Source organism: Phycodurus eques, chromosome 10 (assembly GCF_024500275.1).
Source record: "Phycodurus eques isolate BA_2022a chromosome 10, UOR_Pequ_1.1, whole genome shotgun sequence".
NCBI lineage: Eukaryota > Metazoa > Chordata > Actinopteri > Syngnathiformes > Syngnathidae > Phycodurus > Phycodurus eques.
This window is the reverse complement of record NC_084534.1, coordinates 9,908,378-9,928,785: the sequence shown is the minus strand read 5'-3', so window position 1 is coordinate 9,928,785 and position 20,408 is coordinate 9,908,378. Positions and strand designations below refer to the sequence as shown.

The following is a 20,408-nucleotide window of genomic DNA, read 5'->3' as shown; positions in this document are numbered from 1 at the left end:
GAAGTCGCAAAACACCGAAAAAAGTGATTGGGTGATACAGTACACTTGTCACATAGGTCTGGCTGGAACCGCGTTATAGCAGAGAGTAACCAACTTTGAACAGAAATATAACAAGCCAATTAATACGTGTCTGGAGATATAAATGTAAAATAATTCACGGCCACACAAGACACCCCCTGAACCAGAAATGAATTGATACGTCACTGCAGAAGTCATCTGAGAACGTGGTCAGGTTGAAATTATATTATTATTAATAATAAATATTTGTAATATAAGTTAAGATAACCTGTATTAGTCCCATAATGGGGAAAATTCCATCATTTCAGTAGCAATAGTGGCTATAGGAAATATGAATATATAAAAACAAGAGCATGCAAGAGAAAACATCTATACAGTACAGGTACATTCACAAAATAGAAATCTAAACTATTGTCCATGGATAAACTATCCAATTCAATCCATCAGCAATATTATTTGTTTTTTTGAGCCCTTGTCAGCAACGTTTAATCCAAAGAAGAACATACAAATTCCACAAATCAATTTTCCAGAAAAGAAAGCATATTGTCAACTTATCACGATAATGTGAATCGTTTGTTTTCCTCGTTAAGTATGTGTATCTACAGTCGTTATATGTACACGTCTTTGCCGTAGTAGAAAAATGAATTCAATGAAAAGAGGACTTGAACTTGTTAAATCCACCAATATTGCCGATTTATAATTTTTGGTTCTGCTGTCTGATAAGGGTGCTTTTTTCATGCATGGTAGAAAAAAGGAAGTGTTTCTTCAGAGGAGGGATCGTTCCATGTAAGTAATCTTGAACTTGTAAGATGCAGTAATCACTAGCATTGTAAAATAAAGGCCATGTATAGATTTTCTCTCCGTACATCAGAGAGTAGTCAGTACATCACTCTGAGCAACAGGTTGGAATACAACTTTTGATAGAATTGTGTATGTGATGTATTTCCTCAAATAGTGGCCGTCCTGCTAAGAGACGCCGTGTTATCCCCTTGGGAAAAATAAATACCTCCCTCAAATAGACTTCTCCGGTAAGGAAAAGTGGGTAGTAACTGACATTACCTCAGTTCACAGGCGATGTTTAAGTTAACTTCTGCGCATCCGTCAATGTACATAAGACTAATTTCTGTTTGACTTATTTGTCCCACCAAGTGTCCCTCAGTAGATGATGTTTTGTTGCATTTCTTCACAATGGTCTTTTTTAATTTTATTTTTTTTATAACCCTAACCCTCTTGATGTCAGAAAAAGTAAAATGACAAGTGACTGTCGCTTGAAGTTAGGACAGTCTTATTATTTGAAAATTCCGCTGCATGCTTGTCCGTTTTTGTCAGTTGAAGTTGAAAAAGCACACTTTGGACGTTTCATTCTGAAAGTGAAGCTAAACCTTTAGTCTGGTCAAACGTGAACATGCCTACAAAATGGCATCTGTCTGTAACACAACAAACTTCTTCCACCTCATTCCAATGGTTTATTTTCATGATCGTGCATGTGTGAAGGGTCAGTCAATGTAACGGAGTCACCATCACCCTGTTAGAGACTAAATCAGATGTTTTGTTTCTTTGCTTGCTACACTCCAGTGGATAGCTCGCACCTATTCCAATATAAATGACAAACATGTTTGATTAGTACACGTTGACCACAGTTTTTGGCCTTTTTAAGCTAACATTACACCACAGATGTTTTACATTGCATTAGCATTTTATGTGTAAAAGCCATTATCCAATCTTGCAGTATCAATACACATTTTTGTTATGATAATTTGTTTTGAATTCAATGTCGTTACTGAGCAAATGTCCAGAATCTAGGACCTCAACAGCCAAAGTTAGCTCCATATCCACAACATAATGTAATAAGATGCTACTAAAGCACCAAAATATTTTATAGCGGTATGACGTAATTAATGTTTAGATAATTAAACAAACAAGCAACACATCTGATTTTAAACTAATGAGCCATCAAGTTTTATACACTTATTTCAGATTATATTTCACAATTAAAAAAACAGATTATGTAATGTATACAATTTAAAATAACATCTGTGATATGTTTTCATCAAAATATCCCAACCATCAGGGATTATAGTATATAGTACAGTACTTTACTTTACCCCTCTTGTCTTGTTAAAATTAGCCCTTTCGAGTTTGTTGCCCAGTCTCATGCAAGTGAGCGACAGTTCACCTCACCTAGTCCTGTATACTGCTAGGTCAACTGTGATTAGAGCTTTTCTTACCTTGACGACAAGTGGTGGAGCTAGGGGAGGGCTATCAAACTCATTTTTGTCGCGGGCCACATTGTTGGTATGGTTTCCCTCGTCCCAGCTTTTTTGGAACGTGTTGCAGCCATAAAATTCCAAGTTAATGATTATTTGCTAAAAACAGTAAAGTTTATCAGTTTGAACATTAAGTATCTTGTCTTTGTAGTGTAGTCAATTAAATGTAGGTTGAACGTGATTTGCAAATCATTGTATTCTGTTTTTATTTATGTTTAACACAACGTCCCAACTTCATTGGAATTGGGGTTGTATATCCATCCATCCATTTTCTGTACCGCTTTATCCTCACTAGGGTCGCGGGTATGCTGGAGCCTATCCCAGCTATCTTCGGGCGAGAGGAGGGGTACACCCTGAACTGGTCGCCAGCCAATCGCAGGGCGCATATAAACAAACAACCATTCGGGCACACATTCACACCTAAAGGCAATTTAGAGTCTTCAATCAACCTACCATGTATGTTTTGGGATGTGGGAGGAAACCGGAGCACCTGGAGAAAACCCATGCAGGCACAGGGAGAACATGCAAACTCCACCAGGCGGGGCCGGGATTTGAACCGCGGTCCACAGAACAGATTTGCTAACCGGTCGGCCACCGAGCATTATATACACAAACAAAATGATAGATAAGTAGTTTTCAAATGAGAAGTCAAGAATAATTGTTCAATTTAACTTGTTTATTCAACTTACAGTAAAAAGGGGTTTGGTAACAAAAATAAATGCTTGCAATTTCGCAACGTGATTATTTCTTACATATTACAATGTGAAATTTTGGTACAGATTTTAGCAAGATTCATGGAAGTCGACACATTACTTTCTTTCACCAACCACACAAAATAATGTCGTAGGCGGGATGTGGCCCATGGGCTGCGAGTTTGACATGCCTGCTATTTTGTTTTATTATATCCACTGAGAGGTTCAGATTGAGGATTAAAATATTGTTGTTTTAACAGTATTCTATTTCACATCTTCTCAAATTATTAATTGGTGTCTTGTGTTAATGTTGTTTATATTTGACTCTAGCATGTATTCGGAGTAACTACTGTATCAATTACTCGTGTAACTACTGTATTGATGTACTATGTGGTGTACTAATCTATTATTTGTACTGTTGATTATATGTGGGCACCAAGAAGGTTAGCAAACTGCAACAGCAGAAGCTAATGGGGATGTCAGCAGCGGCTGCTGCTTGAGACAGTCATTGATATTTTCACCAAAATACTTTGCCTGCGACACCAAAAATAGTCATTATCTAAAGTAATTTAGCATGTGATCGCCAGCACTTGGTAAAATTGTGATCATCCAATGATTTTGAGTTAGTAACTACGACGCTTACTCCCGAGCTAACTAAGCTTGCTAGGTTTAAACAAACAAAGATGGAGTGCGCCCGAGCGATTTTATTTTCCAAGTTACACTGACAGCAAGCGCATAATCAGATTTACTAGTTCAAACTTCACAGAAAACAAGAATAATACTACTGAATCACGTCTATATAATTTTCCATTGTTTCTTAATCCTGTAAATGTGTGATTTTCAGCATCAAAACACTTTTTGCAGTCAGATTTGCACTGTAACAATCATGAGAAACATTTTCATCTTTGTCAAAACTGCAAATAAACACTAACGTGACGTAGATGTGAATAAAAACTCACTCTATAAGAATCTGAAAAGTATTCCCCTAGATGTCATTGCCACCCATCAAACAAGAAGTTCGTCGGCGCAGCATTCTTTTCGTAGTTGTCATTGCCAGTCAATTTTGCGTTCACTTTTTGTAGTCAGATTTGTGCTGACACAACCACGAATACTTCAGCAATGCATCTTCATTCATCGACAACAAGACAGCTTCCAAGATTAACAGTAACAGTTGCTAGTACTTAAAATGCACGAGCGGTGCATAAGTAGCCATGTGGCTCCTTTGAAAGTGGTACCTGAGTAATGGGAGCAAGCTCGGCCTTGCAAGTGTACTCTCCGATCCTTAAAGAGGGTACTTGCTGCTGAGCTGGCAGATAAGGCTTTTAGCTCAGCGGTCAGCCTTCTCGCCGCCCAATGCAAGACATCGAGGCGGCGTGCAGCACCCGATGGGACGACTGTCGTATTACCACACCTTCAACACCGAGTACTGTATAGTTCATACCAATAAGAAGACGCTGCTCATAGAATTACATGCACGTTTGTTTGCTGCTGTTGTGCGTGCCAGTGTAACTCTGACTTCAAATTGGTCCTGCCGGCCGGGAGCTTGACATGTCTGAGCTAGGGTATTGAACAAGGCAAGTGGCTTCTACTGTGTTAAAATAAAAGCGAACGTCCGTGAGCACATTAAAACGGACGTCACAATTCAGCAAAATTCAGAACAATCGCTCACAGACACATTTTCATATATAGATGGGTACCGTAAGATTTATGTGAGTGTTTCACAATTGTTAGTTGGGCAGGCATGTCAGAGACTCAACTATTTGTAAACAAGCAATTAAAAAATATACATGATATGTCCCCTATAAATTCATGATTGTCCAATTTACTCAAGGTCATGTGTTCAAATCTGGGCTCCAGCCTATCTGCGTGGAGTTTGCATGTTCTCCCCGTGCCAGTGTGGGTTTTCTCAAGGTACTGTAGTTTCTCCCACATTCCCAAAACATGCATGGTAGGTTCATTGAAGACTCTAAATCAGGGGTGTCAAACGCAAATTTACGGTGGGCCAAAATTAAAAATTGGGACATCACGGGCCAAACTCAATATTTAATGAAAAATCACTGTGTTTCCCTTCTCTCCAGACATGTAGCATCAAAGTTTATCATATGACAACAAACTTAAAATTTGCTTAAACACTGAATCTGGAATAAACAAACTTTAATATTATAAAAAGGAGAAATCAAATTTGCGAGAAAAGACATCAGTGGTATTTGTTGTTTTGTATTTAAGTAGATAACATGAATTCTTGTCTTTCCATCTTCTATTTATCAATCTCCAACTACCTTTCTTTTTTTATGTAAATATTTTTTCAAAGTCCAACAACAAAATAACCCCCCAAAAATAAGAATGTTCTTCAATAAAAATCCAAACTTCAAACTATTAACATTCCCTGCCAAGGAGTTGATAAAGGGCATTAAAAAAAAACATTAATTCAATTATGTTATGTTCTTTGTTACAGTCACGTTACTCCGCACACGACAAACAGGTCTGTCTTTTACAACCCCAATTCCAATGAAGTTGGGACGTTGTGTTAAACATAAATAAAAACAGAATACAATGATTTGCAAATCATGTTCAACCTATATTTAATTGAATACACTACAAAGACAAGATATTTAATGTTCAAACTGATAAACTTTATTGTTTTTAGCAAATAATCATTAACTTGGAATTTTATGGCTGCAACACGTTCCAAAAAAGCTGAGACAGGTTCATGTTTACCACTGTGTTACATCACCTTTTCTTTGAACAACATTCAATAAATGTTTGGGAACTGAGGACACTAATTGTTGAAGCTTTGTAGGTGGAATTCTTTCCCATTTTTGCTTGATGTACCGCTTCAGCTGTTCAACAGTCTGGGGTCTCCGTTGTCGTATTTTACGCTTCATAATCCACCACACATTTTCAATGGGAGACGAGTCTGTCTAGTACCCACACTCTTTTACTACGAAGCCACGCTGTTGTAACACGTGCAGAATGTGGTTTTTGCATTGTCTTGCTGAAATACGCAGGGGCCTCCATGAAAAAGATGTTGCTTGGATGGCATCATTATTTTTCTCCAAAACCTGTATGTACCTTTCAGCATTAATGGTTGCTTTACAGATGTGTAAGTTACCCATGCCATTGGCACTAACACAGCCCCATACCATCACAGATGCTGTCTTTTGAACTTTGTGTCCATAGCAGTCCGGGTGTTTTTTTTCCCTCTTTGCCCCGGAGGACACGACGTCCACAATTTCCAAAAACAATTTTAAATGTTTCCAAAAACAATTTTAAATGTGGACTCGTCGGACCACAGAACACTTTTTACACTTTTCATCAGTCCATCTCATATGAGCTCAGGCCCAGAGAAGCCGGCGGCGTTTCTGGGTGTTGTTGATAAATGGCTTTTGCTTTGCATAGTAGAGTTTCAAGTTGCACTTACGGATGTAGTGCCAAACTGTATTTAGTGACATTGGTTTTCTGAAGTGTTCCTGAGCCCATGTGGTGATATCTTTTACACATTGATGTCGGTTTTTGATGCAGTGCCGCCTGAAGGATCGAAGGTGACGGGCATTCAATGTTGGTTTTCCGTCTTGCCGCTACCATGCAGTGATTTCTCCAGATTCTCTGAACCTTTTTATGATATTATGGACCGTAGATGATGAAATCCCTAAATTCCTTGCAATTGTACGTTGAGGAACATTGTCCTTAAACTGTTTGACTGAATGGGCCCCACGATTTATATTTATAATTATTTATGTATAGTTTTATATTTGGATATACATATTTGCATATGTATATACAGGTGCATATATTTTTTTATCACATATTTTTACATTCAAAATGTGGGACTTTTTCAACTTGAAGGTCAAAGGTGAGTTTTTGCGCAGAAAAGCAAGGATCTGGTGTCAATATCATGGCATTGTTGGCAGATAATGATACTTAAGTATCACATTGGATTATGCCAGGGGTCACCAACATAGCACCCACGGGAACATGAGTAGGTTTGGTTTAAAAATAGCTCACCTGTGACGGGACATTGTGATTTTCTTGGAATGTTGTAGAAGTCATTTGAAAATGTAAACACTTGATGAACTGTATAGAAATAAACTAATGCAAATTGATATTTGTCTGTTTGCTACCTTGTTATAGCTGTGTCGATAATATCCATGCATCCATTTTCTGTACCGCTTATCCTCTCTAGGGCGTGCTTGGAGCCTATCCCAGAATAGTTGTGAGAAATCATTAAAATGATCAGTGTCTTCACAGAGATGAATCTAATAATTTATTAAAAATAAAGGTAATTTGAGAATTTATTATTTTAGTTTGGAAGTGTCCATCAAACTGGTTGCCCTTCTCATTAATCAATAGTCAAGAAGTAGCTCTGTTTTAAATGGATTGGTGACCCCTGGATTGCGCAGATTCTGCAAACATCCCCTAGGGGGCATATGTGTTGATTGCGAAAATTTGCTGTGATATAAGGGTGACTACTTAAAATATACACAGAATTGTCAATTTGATTTCTAATGCAAGAAATTGTGATAATTATTACAACAATAATACAAATGCTTGAACAGCCTTGGAGCAGAGCAGAGGCCGTCAATCCCAGTCAGCTACTTTCGTCAACGCTTGGTTCCCCCCCTTCTATGTGGCCACACGCTGTGTTTTTGATTTGTTTATTTTGGGTGACGTGTGAGGCCAGACGACGCGGTGCCAATCATGAATAAAGTCGTCTCCTGTGCGAAGCTTGACTCTCGTGTCGTTACATTGTAGCGGAAAGAATGTCGGAAAGGGCCGAGGATGACGTCAGGGGGGAGCAGCGCCGAGCAGCCAGGCAGCAGCTGAAGCAGCAGCAGCCGAGCCAGCGGGGAGAAGGCTCCACAGCAATGGCGACTGTTGCGGAGCGGAGATCCCTGCCGAGTCCAGAAATAATGGTGGGACAGCCTTGGAGCAGCTGGGTCGACGCCGCCAAACTCCACTGCAACGACGGTGAGTCCGCTCGCGTCCCGAATGTGTGCGCCGAAGCCAGGTGGAGCGTCGCCGGCGGTGGTGTGCTTATTTGTGGCCGTTTGCATGCAGTTGTCGGCGGAATATGAAGAAACCATAGTGGTAACAACGTGCAACTATTTATTTGGCTCTGTGTCGGGTTGACCCATTCTCAGGTGCTGAATTGGAGGAAAGTTTCAAAGACTTGGGGAAAAATCGCGAAGCCATGCGTTTGTGCAGAGAAGGTGAGTGTTTTTTTGTTATTTTTTTCCCCCTGTCCAGGGCCAAATGTGTACAGTACAGTATTTTGGTTCTTGGGTTTGCTCCATACACACCTATTCAAACTCTTAAGTTCAAAATGCCCTCATATGACTGGAGACCAGTATTATTTGTGAAACGTTTTATTTATGTGGTAGTTGACATCCGTCTCTAAAATAACCTCTTGAATAACTGGCTGTCATCGAGTATAGGCATAAAATGTATAAATAATAATGCCCTCCTGGTGTTCATTTAATGTTGTTCATTTAAACGTGTGAGAGACTCTTATTTGTAACATTATTCATTTAACATAATTGTCACCTAACATGTCATCTTGCACCTGAAGTCAAAAGTGTGAAAAGTGGGTGATTAGACCTGTAATATAGTTTATCCTGTGGAAGTACACACATTTCCCTTTGTTGTGCTAAATCCATCCATCCATCCGTTTTCTGTACCACTCCTCCTCACTGGGGTCGTTACTACATCAAATTATTCCTACCAGAAGGCGTGTAGCTATTATTGTAGAAGTGGAGTTGGGACTTACTGTTCAGCAGTAAGACAACCTTTATGAACAAATAATTATCCTCTCAGTTTTAACTTCTCCTCTCCATAGTGGCCAAATATCTAAATAAGAAAACTGTCCAACTCTGTAAAACACAACGACAGTAAAGCAAAAGTAGCCCGGTAGTTAAATGTCCAATGGCAATGCTGAAAACATACATGCAAATCAGTCGCCTTTCAGCGAAATTCGCAGTTTTGAACTCAAAATAGGCCATTTACGTGAATCGTATAAAGCCGATTCGTTTTTTCTAGAGAAGGAGGTGGGTTTGTGGCCGTCGTCATAGGCTGTTTCTTACTCCTTGAACGCTGTCAGCTCGATCCATTCCACAAATCCACCTTCCACACACAGATGTAATTGTGAATATTGCTCCGCAGCGGACTAACATGCGGCCTGAGGTTCCGCCTGTGCGCTTGGAGACCTGCTTTGGTTAAGTCACAGAAGTTGACGAGACCAGAAAAAAACTTCCGCCGCTTTATTCTGTTCAGAAGTAAAGGTACTTTTACTTCGTTACAATTGGTCTAAATGTCGCTCACTACTTTTATTTATCTATCAACTATTTTATCTATCAGCGCTGTTTGCGTCAATCCAATTTAAACGCTAGTGACGTTTAAGTCTAGTTCACCAATCAAACGACACAAAAAAGTCACGACCTCACACGTCTTCCATTGGGTTTCCCGGACATAGGTATTCACACTAGATGAGCCAGCCCGACTGATTGTCGTGTGTATGTGCCGGCCATGTTGGGAAGGTCGTCATTACCATGAAGGCAACGGCAAGCTATTCGTGTTTACATTTAGACGAACAAAAACAACAGCTTTCATGTAATGTAGTATTTGTCTGGCAGTGTCTGCCCAAATGTGGATATTCCGGCTCACTTATAACTTTAGAAAACACCGTGCAGTAAATTGCATTTTTTTATTTGTAGTTTTGACTGTGCATACACACACGCATGCACGCACACAGCAACATCAGAATTTGCACATTTTATTTTGTAATTTTTTTTTTTTTATTGATGTTCATGCTGTGGTAAAAAAAAATCTGAAGTTACTCACTATTTACTCAGTACTTGAATTATAATTTCACTGTGTACTTTTTGCTTTTACTCAAATAATTTTTTGGAGTACTACTTTTTACTTTTACTTGAGTGACATTGTTGTCAAGTAACAGTACTCTTACTACCCACCTCTGGAGCAGACATCCTCTATTGCTACTCTTACATTTAAGCAACATTTTTTGCTCATCAGATCAGCCAGTGTCATATTTGTTGCACTGGTCTTTTGTATTTTCGCTTTGAGGTGCTGCGTGTCGTGGCCCTGGTTGTGGTCCCAGCGGAACCGTGAAGCACATGTAACATCGATGACAAGAGTTGATCCACTAGTACATCTTGTATTAATTAGGAAACGCGGCTACAATTATCTAATTAGTTTACTGATGTTAATGTTAAATGTTTTAAGCAATGGAGTGATGTTAAGGGTTAATTCACAACACAGAATGAACTAACTTCAAATTCAGAAATGACCAATAAAAACAGAAAAATATTGTACTTAATATTTTCCTGGATTACCCTTTGAAGTTGGTAATAGTGAAAAATGAAGTGAAACAATTATTTTAGTATATTCTTTTCCAGAATGAGCGTGCTTAAAGAGGAGAATGCTATTCATGTGGCATGGCTTTAAGCAGGTCTTAGTTGCAGGTGGAGATGGGCCTGGCTCAAGTTGGAGCCAGAACAAGAAGGCAAAGAAATGAGACAAATTGAATTTGAATCTTAAATTTGTACATTGATATGTACTTGAACGGTGTAAATAAATATTTTTCTCCCTGAAGAAAATTTATTTCACCTTATTGTACTCTTCAGCGTCTTCAGAATCAGAATCAGAATCATCTTTATTTGCCAAGTATGTCCAAAACACACAAGGAATTTGTCTCCGGTAGTTGGAGCCGCTCTAGTACAACAGACAGTCAATTTACAGAACACTTTGGGGACATAAAGACATTGACAAAAAACAATTGTGCAAAAAGATGCAGAGTCCTCTAGCACTTAGAGCAGTTCGAACGACTAATATTGCAATAGTCCGGTGCAATGACCATTGTGCAAAGGGCGCTGAGACTTCAAGGAGTGTATGCGGTTTAAAGTGACAAGTAGTCCGATCATCTGGGACAATGACGGTTGTGCAAATGTTACAGATACTCCTCAATCAGTGTGCAAATGGAGCAGATGCTACTCTGGCATGAGTGGCCAGTATATGCAAATAGTGCAGCATGGCGAGACAACTACAGTGAGTGCACAAGTAATAAATAATTGGCCCCACAGAAATGTGACAATGAACTCAAGTCAAAAAAAAGATTGACTTCCAGATTGCCTTCCAGATTGCTTAATTTATTTTAAAATAAAAACAATTCTCTGTGGGGGGCCGGGGAATCTGCCAAGACCCCACTACAATTATTTTATTTTATTACATTTTTTTGTCACCTTTTCATGCCTTTTATGTTTGCATGTCTGGGAAAACAAACATTTAGTAGAACATCATTCTTGCCAGCAGTTGTATTGAAAAGAAAGTGGAAAGGATGTGAAAAGGTTCTAATTTTAAATATTTTTAAAAGTTCAAATCCTCTGATTTTAGCCTGTCAACCTTTAATACTTTCTGATTCCCTTAGTCCTCCATAAAAGCACACAAATTGTCTTTGCGTTTTAAATAAAACCACACATTGATAGACATCACCTTGGACTTATGAAGACTGAACAAGATTTTTGCCTATTTTCTTACGTTTTGAATCAAACACGACACCAGTCATGCCCAAAACCTAAAAAATGGCAGGTCCTAATTCAAAAGTTTAAAATCATCTGAAGACTGAAGTCACTAATTCCCAAATATCTAGGTTCCATAAACAGAATAAGTGTATGTGAACGTGGGGATATAAAAATGCGAATGACTCATCACTCCATTCTGAACGTTAAGTAGACACATGCTTTACCCATCAACTCTGGTAACAGGAAACCTTTTGAAATACAGTGTGAACAAGACAATATGAGGATTAAATCATTTACTTACTATACATCGAGTATTTCAAAACATGGATTTTATGTATTGCATATATTCAAGATATGAAATACGTGCAAAGCACAAGTGCTTTTTATATTGTAGTATGAAAGGTTGGAAAAAAATATGTGCAAAGCAGTGACCACAAATTTAGAGGAGAAACTAAGAATTGCGTTTGTTTCTAGAATTAAAATACTCTTGCTCGCAAGTAAGCTAACATACTGTAGGTAACAATACTTATATTAGTCTTACCGTCAGAGCTCTGATTCACCCTGTTTTCCTACAAGCAAAAAAGAGTGAGCCACAGCAATCTCACAGATAACACTATTTACTTTGACACATATAGTGTATTAAAATGCTCTTCTGATTTGAAAGAGCTTTGGGTGATAATAAGGACAGTAATTACCAACTTACTCCATATGATCCCTTAACGTTTACGTGTCTCTTAATTTGTTATGAATTGGCGGCATTGTCAACGTGTAAAGGTTTTACTCAATATACATTGTTTGAAAACATTTTTTGCATTTTGCAGACTGGTTGGCTCCACATATTTTTTTTTAACGTAAGTCAGTCTATTTCATTTGCTGTCTGTGTGATTGGTCGTCTGCGCGGCGACTCTTCATGATTCCTTCCAGGGCAGCTCGGAAAAGCCTGTCACAACATGTTCACACGCAATGGTATCGTTTTAATGGCTGTAAATGTGTGAGGGCAGAGGGGTCAGATTTGGAAAGTGATCGGGGACCTAACCCTTCCCCCCTCCCCCTCCTCAACTATGCCCCTACTTACCAGACACCCATAAACCTTGAAAGTTTTCACTGAATGAAACAAGACTATTATGATAAGGGTAATACTTGATTGTGTTGTTTAGTCATTGTTCATTTAACATTGAAATGAGAACAGTTCGTGCAGTACTGATTTCTTAACATTTTTCTTTGTCAGCCATATTGTGCTGTGTAGTTAATTTCAATTGCCAATGCTTTACCATTTGTAGTTTATTTGTATATATTTCAGATACTAAAACTTATTTATTATTTTACCATTAGGAGTTTTTGTCTTTTTTCAAGGACACATGGACAGCAAATGTATTACTTGAAGTTGTTACAGCATTGTTATTTAGGCTCTTTGCTTATCAAAATTAAGATAAATCTTTGTTTTTCCAAGCTGAGCACCCTATTCTGTTCTGACCATCATATGTGCTTCACCACTAAGCCCCTAAAGCTAATTAGGGGATCACTAGTGGCATGCATACGTCATAACCAAAGTAAAAGCTTGCACAGACAAAGGGTAGCATCATTCCCCCCCTCCCCCCTGTCTTAACTTTTGTACTTATATTAAGAGAGATGACCAAACTCAGAATGATACAGGTAAACAGTCGCTCAGATCATCTCATTTTGGCCAATGATGAGGATGTGATCACTCGGTGTCAAGCACAAGTTTGTTTTGTCTTGTTGTGAAGGGTTAACTCTCTTTGTCATGGCACTTATCTGGTGTTGCGCCTTCATAGGTCAATAATGCGGCCTGTGTACAGAGCATAAGACCGTTGCACGATTCAAGTAGCACATATCCATGCAGCTGACAATCAGTGCTTATGTACACTGTGTTATGTTTAATACTGTATTGTACATTACATTGCACACATAACTAAGAAGAGACTCCTTCATACTGAAGAAATCCAGGAAGGATTTTATTGTATGTGCCTTGCCTCTCATAAAGAGCATGTGAAAAAGGCCATTTTAAATCCATGAATGTTGCATCTCTAGCCTTGAAACCGTAAAACATGTGTATCATGTAGCAGTACCCATCGGAGACTGTCATTGGGCCGATCAATTCTTGCTGTGTGTGTAGATAGAATTATATTCATCCGTGTGTGAATGTGGGATAGAGTATTACAGGTGGCTCTCCCACTCTCTGCCATGATTCTTGCCAGATTCCGACTGTGGTGTAACCACTGACACGCTATAGAACAGATTATTCAAACACAGACATAGTATATATATTTTTTAAATAAATGCACAGCAAATTATGACTTTGTTTCTTACATATACAGTGTTTGTGGCAGAAGACCAGTGTCAGTTTCAGGTTTAGATTCATCTAGTGTTTGCTGCTTGGAGGCAGCCACCTAGATCATTCATCACTGCCTTGTATGAAGATGCTGAGATTAACTGGACTCTCATTCGCTCCCTGTTTTGCTGCTCACAAACGCTCTTTCCTCTTTCTTACGCATAGGTCCTCCGCTCACTCTCTCTTTATCTTGCCCAGGCCTGTTGCTGCTCTTTTTCAGTCTCCATCTACCATACTTGTTTCTTGGCTTTGCTCCTGTCCTCTGTCTCTTTGCGTTTCCTGATGACTTCCTTCTCTCTGCATCCTTTTTCCCTACACGGTGTGATTTAAGGAGACATGTACAGAGTCCATAGACCATTAGCCTTTTCAAGTTTGATGTTTTGTGTTTATTTTTTTTAACAGTGCAGTCAGTACATAAGTCTGTTGAATTAGACTAGCGAGCAGATCTGGCTAGGATGCTTTTATAGTTGAGCCAACTCTTTGTGTACCACTCCAAGTGAGCAATGCTGGCTGTTTGGAAATGAGGTCTATTTGACCTTGCCATTAATCTACTGTGAAAAAAGAATATTGTTATCGATGTGTGTATCATTTCATTAGGATGTCGTAATAGAGAGTGACTAATTATTTATCAAATATGGCTTACTAAATAATATTGGGTCGACAATTTTTTTCTTTATTTAACAAGTAACTTTCTAATCTCCATAACTTTGCGTCATTTTGAGCGGAAAGACATTAATAAGCTGTGTGTACAACACAAACAAACCAGTAAACATGCCCCTTGGCATGGCATTCATCCCCTATTTAGCGAAGCCAGACTCTTGGTAGTACACATCAGCAGCATGATTTTCTATTCAATGTCATGTCATTTATACACCTCTGTCAGTGTAGTGAAGACATGGGCTTTTTTTCCTTGGCCATTTCAGCCGCTACAAAAGTCTTGTGGTTAAGGAGACATTTAGCTAAGTGTTTTAATGCAATTCACATGCACAAAGTAGGCTCAGGTCTGTCATTTCACCCACAAATGCCACTCACTACCCTAAGAGGCATCCCACCTGGTAGACCTTATGTGATCATTGAGTAATGGTCCTCATCCCTTCCAGGCCCCGTCAATTATGTTTTGAGGACCCTTAACAGCTTTTGAGTGGTACATATTAGAGAGAGGCTCCAGTCTTGCATTCTCTCCTTCGCGTATCTCACCATAACACTCCAAGCAATCTCTTAATTAAGTTCCTCAAATTAGGAGATTTTTGGTTTGCTGTGTTTGTGAGCTTGAGACCAACTATTTGGTTAGTGGAGCATCTTTTCACCGATTGGAAACCTTCTTTTGCCTGTCTAGAAAAACACTACAGTACATTCAAATATAACATCCAGTTTGGACAGTGTTTTGAAAAAACATTTGTTAGTCTATAAAATAACGACAAGTTGCCAAATAATATTTTGTTTGGAGAACCCAAATGCAACCTTTTACAAAAGGACATAACTGATGAATACATGCATCCATCTTTTGTTATCCACCACCTAAAATAGTTGCCCACAGCAAAGGTGTTTGAATTTAACACATGATAAAAGAAATAGAAAATTAGAAATGATCTGCAATTTGTTTGACAAGAGATACAATTACAAGTTGGATTCCAGTGCAATATACTCAGTCATAACCAGGAAAATAGTAGACTTCATGGTTATTTGACAGCAGGTAACCTTTGGATCACTACTTTGGCCTCTTCTTATCACCATGTACTCCAGGATGAATCCAGCCAAGTATTAGATAGCCATCACTATTTTTGTTTTTTATATGGTTTACTCTTCAGTTTGCGTTGAGTGTTTCATTATTTATTTTTTTATCGGAACATGGTTCTCAGAAATACACGTCTCTGTGTGTGATTATATAGGCTGTGAACGGGACCTAATGCACTTATAACACTGGGGAACACAATTTTTGTTGAGTTAGGTCTCACAGCTGTTTTTAACTATTTTTTTGGGTGCGGAATCCAAAACTGATGACAGTTCTCTATCACGTCAAGTTTTAGAACTACAGATCCCCGTTTTCTTAAAAATGTTTGAAAAATACTGTACTTAACAGATATGTGCTTGTTGTATAAAAGTTTTAAAATATTGACATACAATGAAATATGAAAGAAACAGGCATGACTGGAATGTTTATTTTACAGTATTATGCTTTACAAAGGATATGGCACAAATCCTCTTAATTCCTACTATGCTAGCTTTCTGTTTGCAGATATTGATAGTACTGACCTATTGGGAGATGCACACACACACACACACCTCACTGCACTCTCAATTGTGACTGCACAAACAAGTTGCCACGTAGCTGTAGATGAGTCCAATCGTAATCAGCTGGCAAGACTAATCAGTGGAATTTTGCTTATCTGGATGGTAAGCTATGTAGAAAAAAACTGACTGCAATTTTGGAATCAGCATGCCATTTTTAGTTTTAATCAGCATAAAATCTAACTCAACAGAATTTGTTTTTTCAAATTGTTCCCCAGTGTAATCAGCCATTCTTGGATTGGTTTTTGGGTACGGAAAGTATTCAGACCCCTTAAATCCTTCACTCTGTTATATTGCAGCCATTTAATAAAATAATTTTTCATTTTCCCCCTCATTAATGTACACACAGCATCCCATACTGACAGAAAAACACGGATTTGTTGAAAGTTTTGCAGATTTATGAAAAAATAAAAACTGAAATGTCACACAGCCATAAATATTCAGACCCTTTGGTCAGTACTTCGTAGAAGCACCCTTACAGCCATGAGTCTTTTTGGGAATGATGCAACAAATTTTTTACACTTGGATTTGGGGATCCTCTGCCATTCCTCTTTGCACATCCTCTCCAGGTCTGTCAGTTTGGATGGTGACAGTTGGTGGACAGCCATTTTCAGGTCTCTCCAGAGATGCTCAATTGGGTTTAAGTCAGGGCTCTGGCTGGGCTATTCAAGAAGAGTCATTGAGTTGTGGGAGTTGTTATTTTAGCTGTATGCTTAGGGTCATTGTCCCTTTTGGAAGGTGAACCTTCGGCCCAGTCTGAGGTCCTGAGCACTCTGGAGAAGGTTTTCGTCCAGGATATCCCTGTACTTGGCCGCATTCATCTTTCCTTCGATTGCAACCAGTCGTCCTGTCCATGCAGCTAAAAAACAACCCCCACAGTATGACGCTGCCACCACCATGCTTCACTGTTGGGACTGTATTGGACAGGTGATGAGCAGTGCCTGGTTTTCTTCACACATACCGCTGAGCATCCATCCATCCATCCATCCATCCATTTTCTGAGCCGCTTCTCCTCACTAGGGTCGCGGGCATGCTGGAGCCTATCCCAGCTGTCATCGGGCAGGAGGCGCGGGGTACACCCTGAACTGGTTGCCAGCCAATCGCAGGGCACATAGAAACAAACAACCATTCGCACTCACAGTCATGCCTACGGGCAATTTAGAGTCTCCAATTAATGCATGTTTTTGGGATGTGGGAGGAAACCGGAGTTCCCGGAGAAAACCCACGCAGGCACGGGGAGAACAGGCAAACTCCACACAGGCAGGGCCGGGGATTGAACCCGGGTCCTCAGAACTGTGAGGCTGACGCTCTAACCAGTCGTCCACCGTGCAGCCCCGCTGAGCATTAAGGCCAAAAAGTTCTATCGTGGTCACATCAGACCAGGGAATCTTATTTCTCACCATCTTGGAGTCCCCCAGATTTTTTTTTTTTTAAAGCAAACTCCATGCGGGCTTCCATGTGTCTTGCACTGAGGAGAGACTTCCGTCGGGCCACTCTGCCATAAAGCCCCGACTGGTGGAGGGCTGCAGTGATGGTTGACTTTCTAGAACTTTCTCCCATCTCCCGACTGATTCTCTGGAGCTCAGCCACAGTGATCTTTGGGGTCTTCTTTAACTCTCTCACCAAGGCTCTTCTCCCCCGATTGCTAAGTTTGGCCGGATAGCCAGCTTTAGGAAGGGTTCTGGTCGTCCCAAACGTCTTCCATTTAAGGATTATGGAGGCCACTGTGCTCTTAGGAACCTTAAGTGCAGCATAATTTTTTTTTAACCTTGGCCAGATCTGTGCTTTGCCACAATTCTGTCTCTGAGCTCTTCAGGCAGTTCCTTTGATCCCCTGATTCTCATTTGCTCTGACATGCACTATGAGCTGGTAGGCCTTATATAGACAGGTGTGTGACGTTCCTAATCAAGTCCAATCAGTATAATCAAACACAGCTGGACTCCAATGAAGGTGTCGAACCATCTCAAGAATGATCAGAAGAAATGAACAGCACCCGAGTTAAATATGAGTGTCACAGCAAAGGGTCTGAATACTGTGTGTTGTTTCAGTTTTTCTTTTTTAATAAATCTGCAAAAATTTCAACAATTCCATTTTTTTCTGTCAATATGGGGTGCTGTATGTACATTAATGAGGAAAAAATTTACTTAAATGATTTTAGTAAATGGGTGCACTATAACAAAGAGTGAAAAATTTAAGGGGGTCTGAATACTTTCCCTACCCACTGTATGTCTTTTGTATGTTTGAGCTGTTAACACTGATGTATAGTTTTCTTTATGACTTGTACCCTAACAATCAGATTTTCCCCTGTGCATAGATATGCCTTTATTTGGCCAGTATCCCGCGCAAGATGACTTCTACCTGGTGATGTGCAGCCACTGTAGTCAAGTAGTCAAGCCCCAAGCCTTCCAAGCACATTATGGTAAGTCTTGTAGACAAATGTTCTGTCAAGAACAGCGCTCTCTCTTTATTCTGAGACGTTCCTCAGGGAGACGCTTGGGTGTTTTTAATGTGTGATAGTGATGTTTTATTCAAAAGGAATACCATAAATAGAGACAATAAATCTGAAAATAATTTAATAGTAAGCTTTTGCATGCCACTGCCAGTTCAGCATTGCTGATGGGGACATTTCTTACATTGGCACAGTCTGTGGTATTTCTTTCCTCTCCTTTTACCAACTCCCCCACTTTACCTCCTTACACTGAAACCTGAGAGAGGGCACCAGCAAATTTAATTTATTTACTTAACGCTCTGTCGTGTGTGCATGCGTGCGTGCATGTATGCGTGTATCCAAATCCCCTGTTAATATTTGATATAGTTCTCTGTCCTGCAAGTGATGTACTACTTTTTTTTTTAAACGCAGAACACAGCTCAGTTTTCCAAGTTTGTCAATCTATAAATGGTGTACGGTATGCTTCAAACACTTTGACTATTCCTGAGGTATAAAAAATTATTGTGTATGATGTAGAGGATCAGAAATAGACAATTGTGATTGAGCGCTTAAAAAATGCACAGATTATTGAAATGTCCGTACATAAATATTTTCAAGATATACAGTGGACAAAAAATCTTCACACCCCTGTTCAAGTGCCAGGATTTTGTGAAAAACAAAAATGAGATCAAGGCCCATTCCACACAGAAACATGTTTAAGTGTATCGGGAAAGGTGTTTATCGTTTTGACGTTTTGTCCACACGCAGCCGGGGTTCTGTGAGCATGAAAACGATCATTTTTCAAACCGGGTCTCAGATTGGATAGCTCTCAAAACGCTGCCCTCGTACAACACATACTGTACACATCTTTCCTAAGACGATGACATGGTTGTCCCAATTCTCGCATGACCATCAACAGCACAAAACAATGCTGCATCAACGTGTTGGATGTTCTTTACCTTGGCAGTGATCTGGGCTTTCGTTTTGAAGCAGAAGTTCTACCTGGTCGTCAGTCATCACGAGTGTCTTCCTATCATGCTTGTTTTTTCTTTATACTCTGACATTGTCATGAGTATATTTACGTCACATGGAGTTGTTATTCTTTGTTTTAGGTGACTTTCTGTAGTAGCGCTACAGCACCACTTCAAGGCAGGTGTATAAACTACAGTGTTTCAGCATCTTTGTTAGGATTGGGCATCGTTTGGATTTGAGCGATCCCGGTTCCGATTCCTTAGTTCGATTCCAGTTCCAAACAATTCTCTAATCCAATTCTTTTAGGGGGCTAGGTCAAAGCAGTTTGCATGGTTTAAATAAAGGGTGTCCAAATTATGAACATAAATTTTCTTAGCAGCCCGCAGCATAGACTAAAATGAACATTTCACTCGAGGTTCTTTATAACCAGTATCAATATCAAACCTATGAACTAAAAGGCAATGTGTGGGGAACTAACCCAATTGACTTAATATTGATTAATAAACGTTTCAGCTAAAACTTAAATATAATATAGCATTGTTAAAATAGTTATTTTTAAGTTTCAGCACATTGTTAAGATTACGTTGGTTTGAAGACTAAACAAAATGCTAAAAACCATTTGTGCTAAAGTGCAACCAACCGTTTACCTTGTTAGCTGTCTCAATGTTGTCATATACGTATTTTATTGTTTCACTCACCCATTTGACTGAGAGTTGACTTGACTGAAGCTCCGTGCGGTGTAGGCTGAGGCTCGGAGCGCCTCAGACGCTACACATCGTGAAAGTCTCCTTTGCACAATATAATCTTATTTCAAGTGTTGCTCTGAGGCGATTGGTCATTCATTTTAACAAAGTTAAG

At 39.3% G+C, this 20,408-nt stretch overlaps 1 protein-coding gene across 3 annotated transcripts in view; it reads left to right on the top strand.

The window, feature by feature from the left end:
* LOC133409133 (ataxin-7) overlaps positions 1 to 20,408 on the top strand; it is a 47,426-nt gene that overhangs the window by 2,758 nt on the left and 24,260 nt on the right. For 2 of the 3 annotated variants that reach the window (XM_061688738.1, XM_061688736.1), the window contains exons 3-5: positions 7,730 to 7,945; positions 8,119 to 8,187; positions 18,465 to 18,569. In XM_061688738.1, coding sequence (XP_061544722.1) covers positions 7,738 to 7,945; positions 8,119 to 8,187; positions 18,465 to 18,569 — 382 coding nt within the window. In that variant the 5' untranslated portion in view covers positions 7,730 to 7,737. Of the gene's footprint in view, positions 1 to 7,508; positions 7,946 to 8,118; positions 8,188 to 18,464; positions 18,570 to 20,408 lie in introns of those variants that run through there. The other variant, XM_061688737.1, reaches the window with a different exon arrangement.